This window comes from Chiloscyllium plagiosum, unplaced genomic scaffold (genome assembly GCF_037043375.1).
Source record: "Chiloscyllium plagiosum isolate Xiang-an unplaced genomic scaffold, Cpla_swu_hap1 HiC_scaffold_19, whole genome shotgun sequence".
Taxonomy (NCBI): Eukaryota; Metazoa; Chordata; class Chondrichthyes; order Orectolobiformes; family Hemiscylliidae; genus Chiloscyllium; species Chiloscyllium plagiosum.
Window position 1 is genome coordinate 22,293,376 of NW_028270157.1, and position 26,138 is coordinate 22,319,513.

The 26,138-nt window shown below is 39.7% G+C and overlaps 1 protein-coding gene across 3 annotated transcripts in view; it reads left to right on the top strand.

The window, feature by feature from the left end:
• The window catches only part of LOC122559759 (leucine-rich repeat-containing G protein-coupled receptor 5-like), a 164,164-nt gene that overhangs the window by 60,406 nt on the left and 77,620 nt on the right, over positions 1-26,138 (top strand). For all 3 annotated transcript variants that reach the window (XM_087997117.1, XM_043709735.2, XM_087997118.1), the window contains exon 3: positions 21,841-21,912. In XM_087997117.1, the coding sequence (XP_087853243.1) occupies positions 21,841-21,912 (72 nt within the window). The remainder of the gene's footprint in view (positions 1-21,840; positions 21,913-26,138) is intronic.

The window sequence follows — 26,138 nt, forward strand, 5'->3', positions numbered from 1 at the left end:
TCCAGTTTGGGTTCTGCCAGGTCTCAGCTCCTGGTCTCATTACAGCCTTGGTTCAAGCATGGACAAAAGAGCTGAATTCCAGAGGGGAGGTGAGAGTGACAGCCCTTGACATCAAGGCCACATCTGACCGAGTATAGCATCAAGGAGCCCTGGCAAAACTGGAATTAATGGGTATCATGGAGGAAAACACTCTGCTGGTTAGAGTCATACCTAGCACAAAGGAAGATTGTTGTGGTCATGAGGGTCAGTCATCTCAGCTCCAGGACATCTCTGCAGGAGTCCTTCAGGGTAGTGTCCTAGGCCCAAACATCTTCAGCTGCTTCATCAATGACCTTCCCTCTGTCATAAGGTCAGAAGTGGGGATGTTTGCCGATGATTGCACAATGTTCAGCACCATTTGTGACTCTTCAGATACTGAAGCAGTCTGTGCCCAAATGCAACAAGATCTGGACAATATCCAGCCTTGGGCTGACAAGTGGCAAGTAACATTCGTGCCACATAAATGCCACTATCCCTTGACATTCAATGGTATTACCATCACTGAATCCCCAAATGTCAACGTTCTTGGGGTTACCATTTACCAGAAACTCAACTGCTCTCACTACAAGAGCAGGTCAGAGACTAGGGATACTGCGGTAAGTAACTCACCTCTGACACCCCAAAGTCTATTTACCATCTACAAGGCACAAGTCAGGAGTGTGGTGGAATACTCTCCACTTGCCTGGATAGGTGCAGCTCCAACAACACTCAAGAAGGTTGACACCATCCAGGACAAAACAACCCGCTTGATTGGCAGCACATCTACAAACACTCAATCCTACCACCATCAGCGCTCAGTATCAGCAGTGTGTAATATCTATAAGATACACTGCAGAAATTCACCAAAGCTCCTTAGACTTCCAAACCCACGACCACTTCCATCTAGAAGGACAAGGGCAGCAGGTGCTTGGGAACACCACCACCTGCAAGTTCCCCTTCAAGCCACTCACCACCTGGACTTGGTAATATACTGTTGTTCCTTCATAGTCATTGGGTCAAAATCCTGGAATTCCCTCCCTACTGGCATTGTGGGTCATCCCACAGTAAGTGGACTGCAGCGATTCAAGAAGACTGCTCACCACCATTTCTCAAGGGCGAATAGGGATGGGCTATCAATGCTGGCCAGCCAGCGACACTCAAGTCCCACAAATGAATAAAAGAAATGTCGCTAGAAATGGGGAAGCCAGTAAGTCTATATAGAATATTTGAACTAAAAATAGTTCTGTTATTTTCACATTATGTGTTTCACATTAAAGCATTTTCAGATCATAGATCATAGAAATTTAAATGGACACCAGGAGCAGCTTTGCTTCATTTGATTGTAATCTGAATGGAGAGGGAGACCATGACTGGCTCAGCTGACATACAGAATCCATGGGGTGGCACGGTGTTTCACTGGTTAACACTGCTGCCTCTCAGTGCCAGAGTTCGATTCCAGCCTGGGGCAACTATCTGTCTGGAGTTCGCACATTCTCCCCGTGCCTGTGTGGGTTTCCTCCAGGTGCTCCGGTTTCCTCCCACAGTCCAAAGATGTGCAGGTTGGGTGGACTGGCTGTGCTAAATTGCCCAAACTGGTCAGGGATGTGTAGGTTAGGTGCAGTAGTCATGGGTAAATATAGGGTAGGGGGAATGGGTCTGGGTGGGTTACTCTTCGGAGAGTTGGTGTGGACTTGTTGGGCTGAAGGATCTGTTTCCACACTGTAGGGATTCTGTGGTTCTATTCTATGGAGAATCACAGAAATTGCTGCAGCACCAAAAGGGTATTCTGCTCTGGAGTAGCATCAGGCTCATCAGAGTTTGTCTAAATATGAGAAGGCTTATAAGTAGATATAAAGTGAAGAATAATGCCAAATAAAATTTGCGCAGAAGGAACATCGGCTACAAAAAATACTAGCGCTTTCCCAAAGTCTAAATGTATTAAAAAAAAAGGGTGTGGTGTTGTAGTAGTGTTATTCGGCTAATAATTTAGAGGCCCAGACGAATGTCCAGACAAATCCCACCATATCAGTTAATGGAATTTAAATTCAATGAATAAATATGGAATTAAAAGCTGCTCACTAATTGTGTTCACGAATCCATTGTTATGCAGCTTATTTGTATCAGTAATGTCCTTTGGGGGAAGGAAACCCACAGGCTACAGATAACTGCAGACACACAGTAATATGGGTAACCATTAACTGCTCCATTTGTATGAGTAAGCCACTCAGATCAAGGGTATTCAGAGCAAATACTGGACATTGCCAGCAACACCCACATCCCATGAAGGAATAAATAAAAACTATGCGCCTTCGGAGCTTAAATTTTAACTGGCCATTGTGACTAAAACATTCAATAATGGAAGGATTAATCTAAAAGAAGTAGTTAAAATCCACAGTGAAAAAGAAGTGATGACCTTCAGCCAAATATTTTTAGCTATGCTTATTGCAGCCAAAATTCTATCACAATTTCCTTCAATCACTTGAAGTATCATAAACAGCTTCAGCATCAACCCTTAATTTATTCAGACTCCAAGAAATGGGATATTTCAAGATGTGGAGAAATGACATGCAGAAATTCTACATGGCCAAACATTTTGAGAAGGAGCAAAATTGAACACCAGGAATACAGAGAATCATTCCCTTAACCTATGTGGTTATTTTCTAAGTTCATACTTCTCTGAACCAATCAATGTCAAATATACTTCTACTCCTGGTCAGAAACGATGGGCAGAGTCTTCTGAGACACTGAACGCGTTGGCATTGATGAGAAGACTGAGAGAATTGCATGAAATCAGCACCTACGTTGCCTCTTTTTTTTAATCCCTCAGTGTGGACCTCTAAAATCTGAGTATAACAGTGAATTTTGAAGCAAGAAGTCAACGCTGAGATTAGTGTAGACACACCAATAGTGTGTGGGCCCTCAAAGTGGGCACTCAGCCCAGGGGGAAGGTTGATCACTAATGAGAAGCCTCCTGACATCAAGAGCAAAATGTTCCATTTTCCAAGTGTTGAATGGTGAGATGAGCATTTTGTTTGTGAATGGTGAGAGATTTTTTTGTATCCATTAGTATCTTCTTTATTACATTAATGAGGTGAGATAATGTGTAGTTTCCTATTCGCGTACTTGCCACGCAAAAACAAGCTGGGGACAGGTCCCAACATGAAAGTCGGAGCAGAACCTGTCAACGCCAGCTCACTGCTTGCTCCAACAGCCTTCCATCAGTTACCAACATGTCAGGTCACCAGGACCTCCAGGTCCGTTTTGGCATGTCTAGGGCAATTTACAGGAACCAAGCAGGGTGGCTGTAGCCTGCCAATGCTTTAGCTGAGTTGGCTGGATAGCTGGGTTTGCAATGCAGCCAACAGTGTGCAGTTCAATTCCTGCACTGACTGAGGTTATCGTGAGGGTCTCTGCTTCTCAAACTCTCCCCTTTCCTGAGGCTTGCTGACCCGTAGGTTAAACCCCAACCAGTCGTCTCTGCGTATCACTTTCCAGCAGTTTCTACTCTGCCCCTGCAATTGGATTACCTTCCTTGGCCTGTAATTTTCTAAAATAATCCACGTAAAAGATGTTTATTGTTTTATGTGTTCCTGATAAAGATCATTCAACACATACAAAACAGAACAATTGAGATGGTTTCACGCTTTGTTAAATGAACTGTCAGAGGAAGTGGTGGAGGCTAGTAAAATTACAACATTTAAAAGACATCTGGATGGGTTTAGAGGGACATGGACCAAATGCTGGCAAGTGGGACTAGATTAATTTATGGTACCTGGTCAATTTCCATGCTCTGCATCTCTATGTTTTTACCTTGCATATCACTCTGTAATAAATGCCTCATTCGCAATCAGAAAATACTACCATCTTCTGAAGGTGATGCAATTTCTCACTTAATCTTGTTTTACTTTCTTGTTTTCTGTGTTTTAAAGTGAGAAACACTTTTACTTTGCAAATCTGGAATTCTAATCCATTGAGGATTCCCTGAATAAGAGTCTTCTTCCAAAACTAGATGGAAATCTGAAGGTTTCAGTGACAAATAGAACTACAGAAACCATAGAACCACACAAAGAGGCCATTCAACCCATCATTCTTGCATCAGCTGAATAAACTAGCCAAGCATTCTAATCTCACTTCCCAGCACCTGCTCTATAGCTTTGCAGATCTAAGAGCTTCAGATGCAGATCGAGATTCCTTTCCATTGAATTGAGGATTTCCTTCTTAAACACCCAACTAAGCAGTGAGTTCCCGACACCCACCGTTCTCTGGTGGAAAATGTTCTTCCTCATGTACCTCCCACAATCCTTCTACTGATCACCTTAAGTCTTTGATCTCAGTGTAAAGTGGTACAGCTGTCACAGTGCAAACCTGTCTTAAAGCTCAATAGCTGAATCTCACAGGAATCGCACATTGACCCAGAAATTAAGTTAATATGTCAACATAACCAGAGCAAAAATATCTTGAGGGTTTCAATCCAGGTTGAATTCAGAAATGTTAAAGAGGAAGTGAAAAAAATTGAACAGATTATTGAACTTGCACATTTAGGAATAAGGAAAGAAGGATTTGTATTTATTTTGTGGATTTCACAACCTCAGGATATTCTAATTAAGACTGTGAAGAATAGTGACAGTTGTTATGTTGGTAATAAGACTGCAATTTCAGTACAGCAAGCTTCTACAAGTATAAATGAAACAAATGACCAGAAATAGATGTTATGTAAGGCACCTTCTTTGACTGTGCCAAGGGATCACCTGAGAGTACAGTCAAAGTCTTGGTTAACGTCTCATCACAATGCAGCAGTCCTTCATTTTGAAGTTGTTCTTGTGGGCTTTTTATCAAGCAGTCTGAAGGCCCGTTTGTTTGCAAGTACGTTGATAAGGTTTTACAACCATTAAAGTGAAGAGATGGGGGCTTGTAATTTACTGTAGAGGAAGAAACAAGGCAGAATGACATTGCTGTTGCCTAGTGACAAGGGTCCGGGGATGCAGACTCAGGAGCAATCCATAAGGGAATCAATCGGTAGGTGTGTATGTGCCTGTCTTTGGAAACAGGAGTGATAAATCTAGGAAGAAATCCTGTTAGACTGCAGGAAACTGAGTTTCACGAACTCGTTTTTGCTTTGATCTTAAAGTAATTGTTTAATTGTTTAAAGTAAAGTAATTGAGTATTGTTTGCAGCTTGTTTTTGGAGTCTTGGGAAGAGATACCAGCTGAAGGAAAAGCAAATACAGTGTACACAGAAATTCATGGGAAGGAAATAGACTGCAATTGTACCAGCCTGAGCAAGGAGCCTCAGTGTGGAGAAAGTGGGAAATCTCCATTATGATTTAATGTTTAAGGATGATGCTAGGTTGCAAGAAATAGTTGAGATTTTATTGAAAACTCTCTAACCTTTTTGCCTGTTTTGAAATAGTCCACGCATTTCTTGTTTAATAAAGGTTTAGGAAAGATTTAGCTTAAAGGTGTACCAGCACATTTTTGTGAATATTTAACTGACCTTTACAGTCAGAAAAAAACAAAGTTACTGTCTATCAAGCCAAGGTTTCATGCTGGGATCTGACTTGTCCAGTATCAACATAAGCTGGGGTCATAAACACCCTGCTGGTACACAATCAGTCAGGTCTAAGTCTCTTTAAAGGTTGTTTACCAGTGTTTCACTTTAATGTGGATCAGGTATAGCAAAAATAATTTATAGTACCAATACATGCAATTCCTTGGAGCTTGTTTTCACTCTGGCTGCAAAAGAAAAATGTGGTTTGCAATTGAAGAATATCCTGAGCCTCATACAAGAACAGAAATTGAACATTTGTTTTCTATTTTTGTGAGTTTGCCAATTTGATATGTACTTGCACAGTAAATCCAAGTGAATTTGCGTGTGCCCTACCTTAAACGGAACAGCAAACAATGCCTTCAGAACTGACACACATAGCTGGCTGAACACAGTTTCAATCTGTTGCTGATTTTAGATCTTGTTCTTAACATCACTACTGGGACAGAGTCGAATAGCCTCTACTTGATTAAAGAATGTTTTACCTCAGAGATCATAACTGTCTATAGATTATTATAACAGTTTTTTAAAAATCACACGCTAGCTCTTCAGGGAGTTACACTGGATTCAATATGCATTCCTGGTGCAACTTAGGAATAGGTGTGGTGCATTGTATTGTTCGTGAACATCTCCAGAGTGTTTTTGTCAAAACTAAATACGTCAAGTTTAAACTTGCTTGGGGCACAATTGGATAGGACCCACAAATGGGTGTTGCGATCATGAGGTGAGATTATCCCTTGCCCATTTCTTCAAATGCAGACAGTGCTACAACTAATTTCAAAGATTGGAGCATGCAATGAGCACTAAGTGAGCCGGTAAGTGGCTGTTTACCTGAATAGGAGCTACCAACATTGACTGTAGATCTTAAAAGAGAGCTGCACTGTGACTGGAGTAGGTGCTGAGAATCATTCCGTGAGGAATTCGTCAAAGTGAAAGACTTTTTTTCCAAGGTTTTGTAACACTGCCTTGGTGCAGATGATGGAGAGGACCAGAGTTGTAATCCATCTACAGCGGTCCTCCATACAAGCTTTGTGATGGTAGTTCACAGAGATTGGCCTTTCCAGCATGGAATTGGTAGCTACCTGCATTCACACCTTTGAGGATCAGGGGCGCAAAGCAACCAACATGTGATGTCTTCACATCAATTGCAGCAGAAAATGATGACACCCAAAGTCTGGATGGTGCAATAAATGCACAGATTGCTGCATAGACAAGTTGAAAGAGGAATAAGGAATCACAGCCGATCAGCAATTTGTTCCCAACTGATAGCCAGGACTGTTGAGATATTGTTCTGAGAGAATGGCCATAACCGGGTATAGAGTCAGCTGCTGTCAACAATGAGGTGATAACCTATATCATCCAATCAAGGCTTCTACAGCCTGTGAGCACTGCAAGGGCTGGAATACATATTAACCTCCCAAAGTGATGCTTTTGTTTGACTATTGTTTATTCAAGTTTGGAACATTTGCTTTTCGTTACAGTGCCCTTTTCAGACATTAACACCTTTTAAACCAATTTAGTTTGGTTTGCCCTGTTTTGAATAGTTTTGATGGTTTAGTGGGGATTAAGAGAGCGCTGCCACTGTCAGTGAGTCAGCCATCTGCCTGTTACACAGAACTGGTGCAGTCCAGTCAAGCCTTCCAAGGCCACAGCTGTATGAATCTATCCTGCAAAGCCATCTACAATTACTACTATTCATCAGGCTTCCGGCTGCCATGCTGCAGTCACTGGGGCAGCACTGTAAAGGAGCATAGGCTAGTCAGAGCCATATTGAAGACAGGAACTAGAGTCATAGAGATTTGCAGCTGAGAAACAGACCTTTTGGTCCAATTCGTCCATCCTGACCAGATATCCTAAATAAATCTTGTCCCATTTGCACGCATTTCGCCTATGTCCCCCTAAACACGTCCTACTCATATACCCATCCAGATGTTTTTTAATGTTGTAATCGTACCAGCCTCCACCACTTCCTTTGGCAGTTCATTCCTTCCACGCACCACCCTCTGTGTGAAAAGGTTGCCCCTTAGATCCCTTATAAATCTTTCCCCTCTCACCCTAAACCTATGCCCTCTAGTTCTGGACTCCCCCACCCCAGCGAAAAGACCTTGTATATTTATCCTATCCATGCTCCTCATGATTTTATAAGCCTCCATAAGGTCACCCTCAGCCTGTGACCCTTTAGTGAAAATAACCCCAACCTATTCAGCCTCTCACTAATGGTCAAACCCTTTTAATTTGTTGATTGCTTTTAAGCCATATGACATTAGTGCATCTATAAATTTGGCTTGAAAAGTTTGTTTTGTGTCATACAGCCAAATAGCACAGAACAGATACTTTGTTCCAACTTGTCAGCTCTGACCAGACTTCCCGATCTGACCTAGTCTCCTTTGCCAACATTTGGCCCATATCCCTCTGAACCCTTTTTTTTAAAGTTTGTTCACAGAATGTGGGTATCATTGGCTAGGCCAGCTGTTATTGCCCTTTCCTAATTTGCCCAGAGGGCAGCTAAGGGTTAACCACAATGCCTTTGGACTGGAGTCATATATACGCCAGACCAGGTAAGAATGGCATTTTCCTTTCCGAAAGGACATTCATGACCCAATTAGGTTTTTCCTGACGATTGACAATGGATTCATGGTCATTGTGAGACTCTTAATTCCAGATTTTTACTGAATTCAAATGCTGCTATCTGCTGTGATGGGATTTGAATCTGGGTCCCCGGAACATTTACCGAGGTCTCTGGATTAACAATCCAGTGATTAATCTTACAAGGCCATTGCCTCCCCCTATTCACATACCCATCCAGACATCTTTTAAAAGTTGCAATTTTATGTGCCTTTACCACTTCCTCCTACAGCTTGTTCCATATACTCACCACACTCTGCATGGAAAAAGTTACACCTTGGGTCCATTTTAAATCTTTCCCATCTCTTCTTAACCCTATTCCCTCTATTTTTGGACTCATCTTCCCTACCATGAGAAAGTGACCTTAGCTATTCACCCTATCCATGCCCCTCATGATTTTATGAATCTAGTGGCTTTTATTTTTGTATTGTGGCCATGTGAGCATATTACCAGTAGCAAGGACAAGGTAAGGTGTGGGATTGTTGGTAACTATGATACTAATATTCTTTTTACTGTTAAGACCATTGGACGAGTCATTCACAGACAGTCCATCCAGACAGAAGATGTATTGGTTGCTTTATCCATTCCTTCTCCTCAGATAGATCCCAAATAGCTAGGAGAAAAGGTCATCGTGAGATTGTAAAATAAATTGTAAGGGAATCAAGGGTTACAGGAAAAAGGCAAGAAAATGCATTGAGAATTATCAGATGAGCCATGATTTCATTGAATGGCAGAGCAGACTGGATGGGCTGAATAGACAGTTTCTGTTCTTATGAACCATCACAAATCTTGACACGTACTCTGCCCACTGCTACAGGGCTCCTCCAGAACAGCCCAGGCAGCAGAATGGTTAAGAACCCCAATGAAATGCCTGACCAAATCTCATGCAAGTGGGTTGCGCACCAGAATCATGAACTGTGTGATCACTGAATGGCTTTTGGAGCCACATTTGGCATAATCACAGTGGTTCAAATGCAGATGGTGCGGTGGACTGGCGGAGGAGGAAGGCATCATGACTGTCGCCAAGCAACAGAGCATTGACCTGCAAGTATATAATCTTGTCCATTAAGGAAGTAGAGCCCCTTTCAGTTGCAGCATATCTTAGAGTTGGAGTGCAAAGCCCACCAGACAACATATATGCATAAATTGGAAACCTCCACCATGATGGAAGAGGTTGCTACAATTCCTGCATGCTGCATAGTTACTTCACCTGCTTCTCTTACTGACTTAAACTTTATTCAACTCTGTTGAGCTTCAGTGATTCCACTTATTTGACAAAGAATGACAAACTGGGACAAATACAGAAAATGTTGGAGAAACTAAACTGTTTTGGCAGTTTCTGTGGAGAGGGAAACAGAGTTAATGTTTCGAGTCCAGTATGACTCTCATTCAAAACCAAACAGAACAAGTCTAAAGAAGGATCAGATCAGACTCGTAATGCTAACTTTGGTTCTCTCTCCACAGATGCTGCCAGACCTGCAGAGTCTCTCCAGCATCTGCAGTAGTTTGTTTTTAAACAGCCAACTGGGAGGTGTTGCAAACATTGCCTGATCCAGCCCCAGACATGCAACTTCATAATCAGGGCCAACTCCCCAATATCTGCCAATGCTAACTCAACCTTTCCTAAAGTTGCCCTCAGTAAAGTCCACCCCACCAACCCAGAGCCTGTCTTGCTTGGCCCTGACCCCCTCAGAACTCCTTTAACTTTTTCTGCACAGGTTTCCAGCCATTGATGAGCCCTACTCCAGCAGATGCAGATTCATGCTGAGTACTGCGAGCTGTGGCACTGCTATGCTGCTAACCACCTGTATACCTGGCGGAAAATACAACTTTCTGCTGTATCCTCTACACCATCACCCTAAGCCCCACCCTCTGCAAAACCTTGCCAGCAACTTGCCCTGTTTTGTGTTACATTTGCTTATTCTCATGTTGAGTACTACTGGTTTCAAGGTCTTTGTTATTATGTGCATGGTGCAGAGAGTTTGTGCAAAAACCTTGAAGGACAGTTCAGCAACCTTAAAGGGCATCAGTTGCTTTTAGTAATTGCAGTGATCATCAGTAGAAATCAGTCATAAAGTGCTTTTTCAGGGGCTTGCTGATTGGGTGGGGGCAGGAGGAACTCCATTTGTTCAACAGTGGAGAAGTGGTGGGGAGGCAGTAGTCCCGGATAGAGTCAGGAGAAGTATTCACATTCCACGGTGCCCTTGTGACATCTCATTCACCCTCGTGCAGAGTTCCACCTGTTCTACCTGCTGTGGAGTCAGTATCAGAGCATGAAATCTGCGGCAGATTTATGTGGCTTCACGCAGATGCAGAATAGAATAGTAGAGAGTAATTTATGGGAGTGCATCACTCACATCCCATTTCCTGGTATGTCTATGGAAGTTTCTCTTCGGGGTCATTTCAGATTAGTTTGTAATATTGAGATCAGGTCACTACATTCATTTTAGGACTATTCACCCTATCTACGCCCCTCATGATTTTATAAGCCTCTATAAGGTTTATCTAACCCTCAGCCTTCGATGCTCCGGGGAAAATAGCCCCAGCCTATTCAGCCTCTCTCTGTACCTCAAATCCTCCAACCCTACAGGGATGCAATTAGAATATCAGCATGCAAAATATTCTGACTGAACACTAACAGTTTTCAGTTTGCTAGCATTGTGAACATTTAATTAGAATAACACTTGAGTAAGATAGTTTAAAAGATATTAATGAAATATAAAACTAGGCAAAGTATAAAATGGACAGTCACTTTTAATTGCATCCATTTCACATTAACTGGGAGTGCTTAAAGTTGCCCCAAGTACTGTGCTGTGATACAAATTTTAACAGAACAATGATTGATTAATCTTTAACTCCATAAAATGTGTCCAAGGATGAACTGATACAAAACTTCTTAATGCCTCCAGGGTACAAAAGGTTGTGCCATGACTGAATAATAAAATCAATTAAACAAAATGCACACACATAAAATTGCAAAAATTAAAGTCAGAAGTGATGTTAATACAGCATGGTACTAAGACCTGTGGCACTGAAAAAAAATGCAAAATTAAACTTTTAACACAGGGTATTTAACATTCATTTGCAGAAACGTAAAAATTAATCTTAAAAATGTCTATTAACTATTTATAAAGAGAATGCAAATTTTAAAAATACCAATAATTATACTGTTAGAAGATGGAAATAAGTATTAAAGAATTCACATAAGACCATAAGGTGAAGGAATACTCAGGATCAACCTAGAGAACTTTTCTGGACTACCTCCAATGGCAGTATATTTTTCCTTAGACACAGGAACGAGAACTGTTCATAGTGTTCCAGGTATGGTCTGATTAGTGGCCTTTACAGTTTTAGCAAGATCTCCCAATTTTATATTCCATACCCTTTTGAAGTAAAAGGTAGCTGTCCATTTACTTTCCCTATTTCCTACTGAACCTGCATGAGAGATTTGTGATTCATTTACAAGGATCCCCAAACCCCTCTGTGCTGTAGCTTTCTGCAGTCTTTCTCCATTTAGATAATATTCAGCTCCTCTGCTCTTCCTGCCAAAGTTCATAACCTCCACATTTTCCCACATTATATTTCCATCTGTCAAGTTTTTACTATTCACTTAATCTGCCTATATCCCTACAGTAAATGAAGGAACTGTAGATACTGGAGACCTGAAATAAAAACAGAAATTTCTGGCAAAGTTCAGTGTGTGCTTTCACTGTTCTGGTAAAGAGTCGTCAGACTTGAAATATTCACTCTGCTTTCTCCCCACAGATGCCACCAGATCTGCTACGTTTCGCAAGCAATTTCTGCTTATATCCCTCTGTAGACTTCTTGTAGTAGCCTCTTGTAGTAGCCTTCGCAGTTATTTTTATGTCATCCACAAACTCGGATGCAGCCCATTCACTTCCTTTATCCATGTTATTAATATATATTGTAATGATTTGTGGCCTTAGCACTGATCCCTGTGACATTCCATTAGTTACAGGTTGCCACCTGAAAATGGCAACTTTTCCCTAATCCCAACTCTTTATCTTCTATTAGTTAGCCAACCCTCTATCCACACTCATATATTGCCCCCAGTACCGTGGGCTCTTACTTTATCAAGTAGCCTTCTGTGAAGAATCTTATTGAACACCAGTTGGATCCAAATCATTTACACCTACTGGTTCTGCTTTATCTATCCTTCTTGTTACCTCCTCAAAGAATTCTAATAATTTTGTCTGACATGCTTACCCCTTTACAATGCTCTGCTTATTTTTCTTGATTCTATTACATATTTTTGGTCAAGATCCTTCAGTGTTGTGATAATATAGTAAATATACATTATTGGCCTAAAGGCCCTGCTCAATAATGAATGACATAAGGTATGTTGCAAAGAATGAGTTAATGGTTTTTATTCATTCTTCAGATGTGTAGAGGGGAAAGTGAGATAATGCAAGCCCAACTGGGAATAGTTTGATACCTGCTGGAAATCAGTGCCCCACACCCCTTGAGTTAATACCAAGTATAGTTCCAACAAAGCTGAAAATGTGTTGCTGGAAAAGCACAGCAGGTCAGGCAGCATCCAAGGAACAGGAGAATCGACGTTTTGGGCATAAGCCCTTCTTCAGGAATTTTTCAGGATTCCTGAAGAAGGGCTTATGTCTGAAACGTCGATTCTCCTGTTCCTTGGATGCTGCCTGACCTGCTGCGCTTTTCCAGCAACACATTTTCAGCTCTGATCTCCAGCATCTGCAGTCCTCACTTTCTCCTTACAGTTCCAACAAATATAGATGCTTTTGCCTACAGTTTCAGTTTATTTAATGTATAATATTCAAGTGTGGAACACTATATCTGAACGGCCAGGCAGAATAAGGAGGAGTCAAATGCCAACTATACTGAGACTGGTAGCTGTGTTCGAACTGCATTTTAAGGATCTGCAAACAGCTGATGGTGAAACAACACAAAATCAATGAAGAAAATAACATTCACTGACGTGACTCCAAAATCATTTCCTTTTCTTTAAAACATTGTACACAGGACATCTGGACCGTTGACAGCCTCAACCTGTCAATTTGCAACTACTCAACAAAGTCAAATCACAAACCGATATATGACAGATATATTCAAATATCCTCAGCGTGCTCAGACTCTCAGATTTAGGATTGACCATGATGAATTGAGCTTCTAGTTTATTCTTGTTGCTAAATTCTTCCAGCTGACCAAAGTGTCCAAAGACAATTTCCAGATGCAACGAATGATGGGATAAGGGGGGAAACACAATGTTCCCGAGTTTGTATTTAGAAGAGTAGTGAGGCTAAAATCTTCTAAGTTAGACAGTAATCTCCAAAATACACTTAAAAACAGTTGAATTTGGAAATTCAGACTTTCAGGTCTGAATTACCTGCTCCTCCTCTGGTAATTTATTGTTTGCCGCAACACTGAAATGCCTGTCAGAGTGAGAAGGGTTGGATGAACCTGCATCCTAATTTTGCTGGGATAGTTCTTTCACTTAGCATGCAAATATCCCAAGTTTTCTCCAGATTTCTCAAATGTCGGGGTTTTTAAACACTCATGAGTCCCTTTCCCATTATTCCACTCCTTGCATTCCATTTCATATACATTAGTATATGAATGTATATCTCTGATTGTATCTCTGGAGAGCTCTATTTTTTCCAGTAATTTGCTTTTAATTTGGTATAAATTGATGTCCCAAAATCAACCAATCAAAAGCACATGGTATGAATTTGGTGGGTTGAGAGGGAACCCTACTTAATTAGAGGTGCAAGTATTGATTGATTTAGATTTAAGTTTCATTGTCCCATGCATTCAAATATAGTACAGGGTACACGAATACATTGAAACATGTACAGTGTCGCCACACATGGCACCATCTTAGGTACAAAGTACATGTACAAAGTCTTATTTACAGAAGTAGAGCAATAAAGGAATAAGTTTTCTTCAAAAAAGTGGGAAAATAAAGAAATAAAATTAAAATGTCAAACATTACAGTCCTTTTGGTGCTTTGAGCTTCAATAGTTCTAATCTCAGGGGCTTATGGTGGGGAAGTGGCAGGTGAGATGGTTAGTGTCTGGGAATCGCTGCCAGCTATAAGCAGATAGACAGACACTGATTCAAACTCTTACACCAGCAGCATGAGCCAGGCCCAGGCACTGGACAAGGCGAACAGGAGGCCACCTCTCGAGGAAATCCTTACCACTCTCCATCAGCATAACAGGGGTGGTGAATAGCAGCAGCAGCCAGTGAGGGTGTGACAGCCAGGTCTGGGTGCAGAGGCTGCAGAGAAGGCTGGGCTGGACTGCTCCACCATTCATCGATTCCTGTCCAATCCTTTTGCAACAATCCCCACGTAATGTCAATTTAATTAAAATTGCATTAATGTCAGTCTCGCAGTAGAACTGCAATCTAAAATGATAATCACCTAAAGTCAGCAAAGTATAATATGAGGAGAAACAATTGACGGTTAGTGACAAACTTTTCACTCTTTTGGTGACTGTGCCAATTAAGATGTCATCACATGACCCCCACCTTCAACTGCTCCTTCCCCCAGATGCTGATATTTATCACCCAATATGTCAATCATCATGAAGGTGGTTAATATGTTCCAACTTTGGCTTTAGAAAATCTCATCACTTTGGTGCAGAGTCGCTGTACTTAGTTCTCCTGACCTACTAAGAACAGTGTAAAAAAAACGTAAGATGTGCATTCACATGCTAGTGAATCATTCGTAACACAATTAACCATAATTATTTCTAAATAACCTGTTTGACACTGACAATTGTAAGTTTTGCTTGTATAGAGTCTCATTCCTTCAGAATTTAATTAGTGCCACAGATTTAAAAAAATATAGAATTACTTTTACTTCCATATTTTAAAATTTCATTTTGTGTATGATTTAAATGTCATTTACTCACTGGTTTAGAATGTGACTGTTTTCAGTCTGATTAGTTGAAGAGATTTACAATTGCTTCCCACATTTCCCTTTTAAAGCATACTGTACTGCGAGTTCCATTGCAAAATCAGAAGTACATAAGAACTAAGAGAAGGCAATTCAGCCCCTCAAGTCTGCTGCTTCATATGACACGATCATGGCTGCTCTCATCTCAGCCTCAACTCCATTTTTCTGCCCTCTCTCAATAACCCTTCAACTCATTGCTCATTAAAAATCTGTCCACCTCCTCTTTAAATTTACTTAATGTCCTGACATCCATCACACTCTGAGGTAATGAACTCCACAGATTTATGACCCTTTGGGAAAAGTAATTTCACTTCCTCTCTTTTAAATCTACTATCCCTTATCCTAAAACGGTGACCTCTCATGCCTCAAAACACCTCTCTATATCTACTTTATCAACCCCCTTCAGAATTTTATAAAACTCAGTTAGAGCTTGTAAACTCCAGAAAGTCCAGACCTAAACTGCTCAATCTCTCTTCATAAGACAAACACATCACCTCTGGGATCCACCTAGTGAACCTCCTCTGAATTGCCTCCAATGCAACTACATCAGTCTTCCGGTAAGAGGACCAAAATTGTTCACAATACTGCAGGCCACTGCATCAGAGTACAATGATGTAAAGAGAAGTGTGTCTACATTCTGCATGTTAATATTTACTTTCACATTTATCTAACCGCCTGTAACATATAGTTTCATGAATGCATTCTTTGAAGAATACAGCCATTTGTTTATAAATTAATAAGGATTGATTGGTTCCTCTTTTATGGCAGTTGAGGGAATCTGACTGTGTGAATTGTGTAATAATTATTTCCTTCAAGCAGTAGTTGCTTTCTACTTTCCTTTTCTTGAGTATCTTACTTAATATACGTATATTAGAGAAAAGTTAATCTTTCTCCTGCTCACAAGGATGAGGATATTAAGTGTTCAAAGCTGAATCATTCCATTTGAGGTATTCTGTGTCAGCGCAATGTTATGTGGATACTGAGCACTCCCTCATGGCATGTTTCCTACAGTAATCTACATCGATCTTACCCAAATAAGCAAGGTTGGTCCACAGCTAAAAATTAATGCTTTATTACAGAATTGGGTCTACAGCACAGGACAGGAACTAGCTATAAGTTATACTGAAAGATACACTTAGACTCCAGCCTAAAGGTCCTCAGGAAGCAGCAATTTTCCTCAAGTCAACAACATATTACACTTCAAAAGACTAAAGTTTTTTAAAATTAATATTGTAATTTATTGTGCCTCAAAGATGAATTTTTAAAAACCTATTGCTGCATGCTGTCAATAAACAGCAATTCCTGTAAGTTCACGTCTGTAAAATCATCAAACATCATAGCAGTGATGATTCAATGAATATTAAAAAATGTTTATTTTATTGTAAAAACACAATGCTGAAAAAGCTCAGCAGACATAGCAGCATCAACAGAGAGAGAAACAAAATTAACTTTCAGAGTCTAATATTTTGGTGGTAGCATGGGAATTCACTGCAGAATTCATCTGGGCTATAGAAGAACTTGAAATGGGAAAGGAAAGATCAAATTGCCACATGGGTTCATGCAGGAACTAATAATATTGATAAAATGAGGTTGTGCTGAGGGAATATGAGTAGAACCAAAAAAGTAATAATCTCTAGATTACCATGTGAGGTATGAGCAAATTAGCACAGACTCAACAAGATTAAAAAAGTAAATACGTGTTCAAATTAGTGTGGGAGAAATTGGCTTGAAATCATTGGAGCTGAAAATGTGTTGCTGGAAAAGCGCAGCAGGTCAGGCAGCATCCAAGGAGCAGGAGAATCGACATTTTGGGCATGAGCCCTTCTTCAGGAATGAGGAAGGTGTGCCAAGCAGGCTAAGATCTTAGCCTGCTTGGCACACCTTCCTCATTCCTGAAGAAGGGCTCATGCCCAAAAAGTCGATTCTCCTGCTCCTTGGATGCTGCCTGACCTGTTGCGCTTTTCCAGCAACACATTTTCAGCTCTGATCTCCAGCATCTGCAGTCCTCACTTTCTCCTTGAATTCATTGGACACTGGCATCAGTATTGGGGAAGGAGAGAGCTGTTCTGATAGGATACTGGGACCAGAGTCCTGGTGAATCATATAACTAGAGGTGTAGATAGAGCTTTAAACTAAATAGTGAGAGAGTGTGTTCAGTTGCATGCCAAATTATAAAATCAAAGGTAAAGGAGAAAGTACGGTTGCAGGTGAGTAATGGGGTTGATCGTTGCCAGAAAAAAAGGAAGGGACAGAATATGTTAATGTCATATTGTACCAGGGAACCATTAAAAAAAGGGGGAGCAGCTGCGTCAGAAATTCGGATTACCCAATGGAGACCTCTTTCGATACTTCCAAATTCGAGATTATATACAGAAGAAGACTACGTTATTAGATAGTCTTTATAAATCCGATAGAGAATGTAGTGTCCTACGACCAGTGGGGGTATCTTCCGTCAGTAATATTTATCATTTACTACATGATGAAGTATCGGGAGATATGGATAATCTGCTTAAAACATGGGATCAGGATCTGGGGCTAGAAATCTCCACAGAAACGTGGAATGATATCTGGGAAAATGCTAGAAGAATTACTATTTGTAACAGAACCCAGGCTATCCAGCTGAAGATACTTCATAGGGCCCATATAGCACCGGTTCGATTGGCAAAATTTAAGGCAGGAGCATCTCCAATGTGTCCTAAATGCAAAATAGAGGTGGGCACTCTTGTACATTGCTTATGGACCTGTCATAAGATCCGTAGATATTGGACTAAAGTAGCAAGTATCCTGACAGAAATTTTAGGAACGGAAATAAAAGTGGACCCCGTATCTCTCCTCTTGGGCTTTTCGAACTTTCCCTCCCTGGACACGTACGGGAAGAGACTATTTTCTATTCTTTCTTTCTGTGCAAGGAAAAATATTTTGATGAACTGGGTGGCGGAGGGCCCCCCTGGACTTTCAAATTGGCACAGACTAATTATGGAATGTATTCCCCTTGACTTCCTTACAAATATGGTGCACCGAAAGACCGAATTATTTTATAAAATATGGCAGCCCTTTTTGAATTACATAAATACAGATATTTCGGCTATCCTAACAAGGGCTTTTATTTAATTGAGATTACAAACCTGGCTGGTCCGCGGCCCCTCGGGGGAGGAATCCCGCACGAATACGGGTTTTATTATATCTGATGCTAACACGTCCCGAGCATGTAAGAGACTTAAATATACACCCTGGTTAGTTGTAGGTTAGATTAGTAGATAGTTGAGTTTTGTTTGTTTGTTTTTTTTCTTTTCGGTTTTTTTTGTTGTTTTGTTTTTTTCAGTCAAATTTTGGCTATTGTATATTTGAGCTAATTGTATATCAATGTTTATATCTGAGAGTTTTGTTTATTTTTGTAAACTTGTAAAAATGTTAAATTTCTAATAAAAATATCTATAAACAAAAAGGGGGAGATTCAATAATAGAACAAACTTAAAGGCTCTGTAGCTTAATGCATGAAGCATTGAGAATAAGATAGATGACTGATGGTGAAAATAGTGGTAAATGAGTATAATCTCATTGCCTTTACAGAAACATGGTTATACGCAGATCAAAACTAAGAACTTAACACTTAGGGATGTTTGACCTTTTAGAGAGGCAGAACCATAAGATATAAGCTCAGTAAATCGAGTCCATCATTTAATCATGGCTGATACGTTTCTCAACCCCATTCTCCTACCTTCTCTCCTTAACCTTTCAACCCCATACTAATCAAGAACCTACCTAACTCTGTCTTAAGTATACTCAATGACTTGGCTTCCACAGGCCTCTTTGGCAATGAGTTCCACAGATTAACCACCCTCTGGCTGAAGTAATTCCTCCTCATTTCAGTTCTAAAAGGTTGACCCTTCACTCTGAGGCTGTGCCTTTGGGTCCTAGTCTCTTCTGCTAGTGGAAACATCTTTTCCATGTCCACTCTGCCCAGGCCTCTCAGTATTCTGTAAGTTTCAATGGGATTGCCTCTCATCCTTTTCAACTCAGTTGAGGTAATAAAGACAGAAAAAATAAACTAAGAGGGCAAACTAGCAAGGAATATAAAAACTGATCAAATAAGCTCCTTGAAATAAGTAAAAAGGAAGAGAGAAGTCAAAGTGAACATAGAACCCTTAGTAAATGAATCTGGGGAGACAGTTTTGGGTAACAAGGAATTGGCAGAATACTTAAATAGATATTTTGCATTAGTCTTTATTCCATTAATAATAAAGAATATAGGGGAGGAATTAAGTACCATCACCATCATTAAAACAGTATAGACATGCTAATGGGCAAGTCGATCTCCTGGCCCTGCTATTATTCTTAAAAAGATAGCCAAAGAAATTATAGATCCATAATTTTCCAAAATCTGTAGGATTCTGGAGAAGACTACGAGGATTGGAAAACTGCTAATATGACAACCCTATTCAAAAAGGGAGGGAGGCACGAAGCAGGTAACTATAGGCTGATTAGCCTATTATCCGTTTGTTGGAGAGGAACTGGCATCAATTATTCAGGAAGTATTAGCAGAACGTTTGGAAAAGCTTACTCTAATCGAGCAAATTCAGCATGGCTTCATGAAAGGGAAACCATGGCTGATGAATTTTTAAAAGTTTTTTGAGGAAGTCCCAAACGGAGTGGAGAGAGAGGAACCAGTAGATGTGTAGTATTTGGACTTCCAGAAAGCCCTGGACAAAGTACCGCACAAAAGGTTGAGCCATAAGATAAGAGCCCACGGTGTTGGAGGGAGTATATTGGCATGGATAGAGAATTAGCTAATGGGCAGGAATATACGAGTGGGAATAAGGAGTTCTTTTTCAGGCTAGCGACCCTTGACCAATCAGATTCTGCAGGGATCAATGCTGGGACCGCAATTGTTTGCAATATATATTAATGATTTGGAAGGAAAGAAGTGAATGTACTGTGGCCAAATTTGTAGACAACGCAAAAATTGGTGGAAAGGTAGGTTGTGAGAGAGATACAAACATTGAGATGAGATATTAATAAGTTTTTTTTAAAAAGTGGGCTAAAGAAATGGCCAAGGGAGAGCAAAAAGTTGTTCATTTTGAAAGGGAGAACAAAAAAAAGTACAGTATTTTCTAAATAGAGTCATGGAGATGTACAGCATGGAAACAGACCCTTCGGTCCAACCTGTCCATGTCGACCAGATATCCTGGCCCATATCCCTCCAAACCCCTCCTATTCATATACACATCCAAATGCCTCATAAAGGTTGCAGTTGTACCAGCCTCCACTATATCCTCTGGCAGCTCATTCCATACATGTACCACCCTCTGCATGAAAAAGTTGCCCCTTAGGTCTCTTTTATATCTTTATCCTCTTCCCCTAAACCTATGTGCTCTAGTTCTGGACTCCCCGATCCCATGGAAAAGACTTTGTCTATTTATCCTATCCGTGCCCCTCATAATTTTGTAAACCTCTATAAGGTCACCCCTCAGCTTCCGACGCTCCAGGGAAAACAGCCCCAGGCTGTTTAGCCTCTCCCTATAGCTCAAATCCTCCAACCCTGGCAATACCCTTGGGGTTTGGGGGGTAATTCTGCATAAAACAGAAGAAGCTAGTATAAGGAGCAGCACATAAACTGGAAGGTGAATGGAATGTTGGCCCTTATTTCAAGGGGGTTAACTTATAAGAGTAGGGAAGTCTTACAGCCCATGTCCAATGTGCTGGTGATACCATATTTGCAGTACCGTGAGCAGTTTTTGTTCCCTTAAGGAAAGATATTTCATTGTAGGCAGTTTAGGGAAGATTCACTAGCATGACCCTGGTATGGCTTATGAGCAAAGATTAAACGGGTTGGGATGAAACTCACCGGAAGAATGAGAGGTGATCTCATTGAAACATTCGCTGAAGGATTCCTGACAGGGTAAATGCTAAGAAGATGTTTCCCCTGAAGGAAGGGTCCAGGACTCAAGGGCATAGTCTTAGAATAAAGGGATGCCAATTTAACATTGAGATGAGGAGGAATTTCTACTCTGAGTGTTGTGAGTCTTTGGAACTCATTGCCACAGAGAGCACTACAGGCAGAGTTCTTGTGTATATTTAAGGCAGAGATAGATAGATTCTTGAACAGTAGGTGAATCAATGATTGTGAGGAAAGTGGATATGAGGAATGCCAGACTAGCCATGGTCCTATTGAATGGCAAAGCGGGCGCAAGGAGCGAATGGTCTATTCCTGTTCCAATCGTTTTGGTCTCATGGCTTCTTTGGAACTCTGAAGAGTTGGACTCAATATGTTAACTTGTTTCTCTCTTCACAGATGCTGCCAAGCCTGCTGAGTTCCTCCAGCAATTTCTGAGTGCAGTCCAGAATTTCAGTATCAGCAATATTTTTACTTTCTCAATCAATCAGTTATTTTTTTCAGCCACCTTTGCATGATTCCTGTTATTGTACTATCAGACTAAAAATTGTGTTCACTATGATTTTAATTTTTTTAACTGCTAAAAAAATTACAAAATATTGTGAATGTGAAATTCCAGACTTTATTTGTTAGAAGTGATTAACGTGACAGATGTAATGAAAAGAGATATTTTACAGTCAATGTTTTTTACACTCGGCACAGCTTTTAAAATGAAAGCCCTTATTTTTTAAATATTGTCATTGTGTTTTTTAGCTTCTAAATGAATCCCACATGAAGAAAATGTGTTTGATTATTCTTTCACCCGCAGGCGTCTTGCAGGAAATGACTTAAAACACATCCCCTTGGGAGCATTTGCTGGTCTTTACAATCTTAAAGTCCTGTGAGTAAACTCCTCTTTTATTTGAAACCTTTGCTGCTTAGGTAATGAGTGTTTTTTGAAGCACTGAACAAAAAAAAACTGCAAATATCTTAAGTCATGTGGAATATTGTGTTCAGGTTTGTAAGATGTTCACATGCTCAAATTTAACTCGACTATTGGGAAACTGTTGCCAAACGACTCAGTATGTATTACTATACATGTAGGCTTAGCTGTCAGAATACATGTTCTATCAGAAATTTCCCATGCATAAAAAAAAATTACTGTCCAAAAATACATGTGTTTCTGACCATCATAGACTCTTGGATTGGTGCTGCATTGCAGATGAGTACAAGCAAGTCTACCTTGTCCATTTGGTTGGGCCTAGGGTTCCAACACAATACTTGTAGCTGTAAATACAGGATAAGCAAACATAATTTCTATTGATTGATATTTTCAAGGGCAATATCATGTTTTGTGATTGAATGTGCTTTCTGAAGTTTGTTCACTTTCATTTTGCTGAGAGTCAAGTCTAAGCTTTTGTGAGCGTGGACTTCATAAAACTGTGTGAAAATATCACATAAAAATGTTATCTCACCTTTGGAAAAATGTGTTCAAGATTATTTTGTTTAAGAATCTGCTTCTACTGAGCAACTTGGCACCTCGTCAATACCAATCTTCTGAATTTATTTCTTAGTGCCTTAAGAAGCTAAAATCTCTAATTTCATTGTGCGTGTTTCGAACAAAGTATCACCTAATAAAGCGATAAAGTAATGCATAGCCTCAAATAATAAATGTCAAAGAGGACACAATGCAGTGTATTTTCATAGGTGAAGGCTCTTTGAAGCTGACAGAAATTTGAGATATGATCATTAATCATCTTTGCTCTGGCTAGTAAGGAAATGTTTGTTTCACCTAAATAATGAGTAATTCATTTTGCCTAGGGACAGAAGTTTAGTACACATACTCCTGTGATAGATATGAAAAAGGTGTTTGTCAGGCCAAAGATTGTTGCATAGAATGCATTTGCCTTCTGCAAAAGAGATGGGATAAAGTGTGAACAGAATTGATTGTTGGTGGCGAAGACAGCTACACTTTCAGGACAGCTTGGATTTTGTTGGCACTTGAAGAAATCCAAAGGAGGGATCATAATCCTGATCCAGGTACTTGTATGACTTCATGAAGCCATCACAACATTGGCTAAACTAATAGGTTCAATTTCCATTGCTGCCAGTCACTGGTGAGATAACCTTTGTCAGTTTTCTCTTATAAGAGAGAACAAAGGAAATAAAGAGACTTATGTTTATACAGGAATTAATTTCCTCTCTGAGATGCATGTCAGAATGTGGAACAATTCATAATTTTGAATTGCCCATCATTGCTGTTATACAGCTTGGTGCAACAAATATTTCTGATATAGAGTCACAAATTGTTTGACGGAGAGACATCTTGACTGACCATCCTATCCTATTAAAATGTGTTAATGTTACAAAATACTTATAACCAAGGTGACCAACGTATGTGGTGAAAGAAAACGGCATCATAAAAGAGGATTACATATATTTTTAAGACTATTTATCCTAATGTTATAAAATGAATTTGTTGTAAGACAGATGCAATAATTCTGTGGTAACTTCGAAATGTAGTACAACAAGTACCCCTTCAAACTATTTATTTCAGTCAAGATGATCGCAACTGTTGGTACTTTCAAATCCAACTGGTACTTGTCTAAGGCAAGCAGTGAGTCTTGGTACACAAACAAAAATTGTTGGAAATAATCAGCAGCATCTGTTGAAAGAAAGCAGAGGTAATGTTTCCAGTCCAGTGATCCTTCTTCAGAACTGAGTTCTGCTTTCTCTCCACAGCTGCTGCTAGATCTGCTGAGACTTTCCAACAAACTCTGTGTTTCTGATTTTCAGCGTCCACAATTCTTTGGGGTTTCTTTTTGTTTAGTGCATCTTGGTTATGTATAATGAAATTTAAGGCTTCCCTGTTTTCCAACAACAAAGTATAAAATTCTTTTGTCAGTATCATACTCTCAATTTGGAGTGTCAATGATTGTTGTTGAATTGTTAATCCCTGCAGTCTTGTTGATGCCAAGTGGACTATAAAGTTGTCAGCAAAGGCCAATATTTAAAAAGTAGTCACATTTATAATGTACAGAATGGAACAACCATTGCAAGTAAAGCACGATCCCAGATGCAGCTATGAGTTAAAGACCCATAATTTATTTAATGATGTTAGTTAAGAGCCAAATGTTGTAATGTACATCACATCAAATGCTCGGGTCTTTTTTGAGAAGGATCAGTGTATTAATTATATATTAATTGTGTTTAATTATGTGCAGGTGTTGGGCATTAACTGGGATTTCACTCAAATGCTTATGATTAACAAGTTGATTAAGTTAACATAAATATTGTGAAGTGATATTTGTTGAAACAGTGAATGGTTGAGTTACGAGCTGTATGCTTGTAATCTTTTTTTCCCCTGGGCTCCTCTTGAAGTCAGCTCTTTAAGTTTTGAGTTCTAACTTATATTTTTTTGGGAATCTTATTTCCATTCTCACTAACTCTTGTACAGGTTGTTCTGCTATAACGTGCACTTTGTTAATACGAATTCCCATATAATGCGATTGACGAATTAGGGACTTTTAAAGTGTGTATTGGTTATAATGCGATTCCGGTCCCCTTAGTTTAAATGGTGCTGCTATTACACAATTTTCTAATAACACGGGATTGCGTGAGAATAGAACTACCACATTATAGCAGAACCAACTGTATTAGATGATGCAGTTCCATGGTAACATGACTTTTTGTATATCTGACTTCTGTAGTTTTGGACTCCTACAGTAGCTGAATTAGAAGAATTCATCAATACCCTCAGTAATTATCAAATGGTGGTGTAACTTACTGTCATAGCAACTAAGACAAGCATTCATTTCCTAGACACTACAGTCGTTTGGTAGGACAGGACTGGAGTAATACTAAGAAAGATCCACTTTCTTGAAACTTTTCTTCTTGTACTCATCATCACACTGGCAATAAAATTCATATACCACATTATTCATTTGCGTGATAAGCAGAACACATTCTTTTCTTGAGGGTAGCAAGTTAGTCTAGCATAATATTTAGAACTAGCTTCACCTGTTGCTCAACTCTGCGATATCTTATCCTTCAGCATAATCTGAGAAGGACTGGTTACTTTACAGGACCAAAGGTGACCATCTTATGAACTTCATGTGTTTAGGATATGTACACTTTCTGTGCCATTATAATAACAGCTATTACACTATTTATCCTTCTGGTAGATCATATCAAACAGCACGTCCTTTTGGCTATTCACAATAAGCAAGCTACCAACCATAAACAGCCAGCCTATGCATACACAACTCTCAACCCAGCATTCATGATTCTGCCATTTTCAACATTTGCTTGAATGTATGAGGAATTTAGGGTTATTGACCATAGTCACAATGTGATGTATTTGTGAATATTGAAGGTGACATATATTAATAGACAACACCCTGTTTGTTACAGACAAAAAGAATTTGTACATGCACTACTCCTGTTTCAATTCAAATAGATGGCAGCCATACACAGAATCCTTTCTCAGGGCAATGCCTTGAACAATTAAAGTCAACCTGACTGGTTTAAAATTTAAAGGCAGCATGGTAGTTAACTGTCAACCAGACTTAATGGATGCATTCTCCATGGCATTATCTGTACCAAGCAAAATTCACTTACCAACTAATCTGTGTTCTCCTCTCATGCAGTATAAATTCTGGTTTTCATCTTGAACATTTTTTTTGCAAATTGTTTTGATGAGTTCAAGACAAAATGTTTTGGCAATACAACACCGTGGTATTTAAACTGCCCAAAACATCAGATATATGTTAGAATAAAAATTATTTTCAAAGTGACTGATATATATTTCTACAAACGCAAAGCCCCACCCTAAACACTCTCACCGGAGAGCAGTCAGGTCAAAGCCAATATGTTTCCAGCACATATTCACAAAGATGGATGTTTCTAACCAGGAAGTTACCATGCCTTTATTTAAAAAATTGCATTTCAGATCTCAATTTCAGATTTAAATTAAAAAATTATTTTAGTATTCATTACACAGCTTCAACTTAATTTCCACCTGAATTTAAGGAGCCTTCAGTCAGAGATCTCACATTCATTTGCAAGTAATTCATTACTTCAGTGATCTCAGGTTTTCTGAGCTCATAATCAATTGACTGTATTGAC